The sequence below is a fragment of the Octopus bimaculoides genome, chromosome 30 (genome assembly GCF_001194135.2).
Source record: "Octopus bimaculoides isolate UCB-OBI-ISO-001 chromosome 30, ASM119413v2, whole genome shotgun sequence".
Classification (NCBI taxonomy): Eukaryota; Metazoa; Mollusca; class Cephalopoda; order Octopoda; family Octopodidae; genus Octopus; species Octopus bimaculoides.
The window spans coordinates 4,898,911-4,900,708 of record NC_069010.1 but is presented as its reverse complement, the minus strand read 5'-3'; the positions used below and the strand labels follow the sequence as shown (position 1 = coordinate 4,900,708).

The window sequence follows — 1,798 nt, the reverse complement described above, 5'->3', positions numbered from 1 at the left end:
ATATATATATATATATATATAACCCTGAGCCAACCAATGCCTTGTGAGGGATTTTAATAATAATAATAATGATAAAAATTAATTCTGGTTTTATTGGCCACAAGGGCTAATATAAATTAAAAACATGTAAGGACAAACACAGGATGAAATGTACAAAGGGTTTTGCGAAAAAGAAAGGTCCATGTAAACATTAAAATAACAGCAAAAAAATATAACAAGTAAAACTCCCAATAGGGGGAGGCACTTTGAAAGGTTACTCATTGTAAAAACCCATAAAAGCCTATTTTGGCACAAGGCCAGCAATTTCGGAGGAGGTGGGTAAAATGATTGCATTGACCCCAGTACATAACTGGTACTTATTTTTATTGATTCTGAAAGGATAAAAAGCAGAGTCAACCCTGGCGGAACTTGAACTTAAAATGTAAAGACAGATGAAATGTCACTCAGCATTTTTGCCCGGCATGCTAACGATTCTGCCAGCTCTCTGCCTTAACCCTTTAGCATTTAAACCGGCCATATCCGGCCAAAAGTATTCTGCCTGTTTTATACTCAAACTGGCCAGATCTAGTCTCTCACACCAATCCTACAATATCGTTTTAAAAATTAACAGCTACCTCATCAAAATCTCATAGCTACGAGTTAATGTACGATTAGTTCAAAACAATGTGGATAAAAAAAGCATTAACTTTGGCAGAATAATGTGAACACGAAAGGGTTAAATCTGTGTGTTTATATTGGGGTATATATTGTTGTTACAGGTCAAGAGCCAACAAGCAATGAAGTAATTCTGTTGATGATGGATGTTTACCGGCTTTCTGTACAGGTGAGTGTTGTTGTTATTGTTGTTGAATATATATTTTAACATGTGTAAGAGGTTGATAGTTGCAATAGAGACATTAGTCTCTCTTTCTATCACCTTTCAACAAAATTATATATGAAGAAACAGTAGAACAATTAACAACATAATGAAAATAAGTTTTATTTTTGGTGATGCTTGGTTTTACAAATCCTGTGTTATTCAGCCTGGCAGCCGCTGGTTAACTTGTAATCAGCATTGGAAGGTTAAAGGCTTTGTTGAGGCATCTGAGAGGAGCAAGTTGTTGCCACGTCGAAGTTATAGCGCTCAAGAGTGCTTCGTTGAGGAGCAAGGTGTTGCCACGTCGAAGGTATCATGCTGAAGAGAGTTAGAAAACGAAAGAAGCGCTTTAAGTACTGGTTTTACTACGAATGCGCACTCGAGGGGCTTCCGGGAAGGCAAGTCCCTTGCGCATGCGTAGATAGATTGTACTTCCTTAATGGCGGCCATAATTTCGCGCCACTACAAAATTACCACAGTTACCAACACTACCACCAACACCACTACATACAATGCCACCACAACTACAATCAGCAACAACAACATCATCTCCACTACAACCAGCACCAACAACAACACAAACAACACCAACACCACCTTCACCACCACCAACACCACTACAACCACCAACAGCAAGGACATCACCTCCGCTACAACCAGCACCAACAACAACACAAACAACACCATCACCAACACCCCCACCAACACCGTCACCCACCCCACCAACTTCACCGCTTCCACAACCACTGACAACTATGTATCATCTCTCTCTCTCTCTCTCTCTCTCTCTCTCCCCTCTCCGCTTTCAGTTCAACATGACCAGACTGGAGCAACTATGTATCCACTACCTGGAAGCATGTATTGGGCATAAGAATGTTCTGGTAGCTTTACAGAATTCTGCAGCATTGAAACTGGACTTCATCAAGGTAGGGAACACCTTTC

General features: G+C 40.2%; 1 protein-coding gene across 1 annotated transcript in view; it reads left to right on the top strand.

Moving 5' to 3' along the window:
- LOC106871513 (leucine-zipper-like transcriptional regulator 1) overlaps window positions 1-1,798 on the top strand; it is a 28,510-nt gene that overhangs the window by 18,167 nt on the left and 8,545 nt on the right. The window contains exons 14-16 of the mRNA XM_052978094.1: window positions 379-421; window positions 759-823; window positions 1,666-1,782. Of these exons, the coding sequence (XP_052834054.1) occupies window positions 379-421; window positions 759-823; window positions 1,666-1,782 (225 nt within the window). The remainder of the gene's footprint in view (window positions 1-378; window positions 422-758; window positions 824-1,665; window positions 1,783-1,798) is intronic.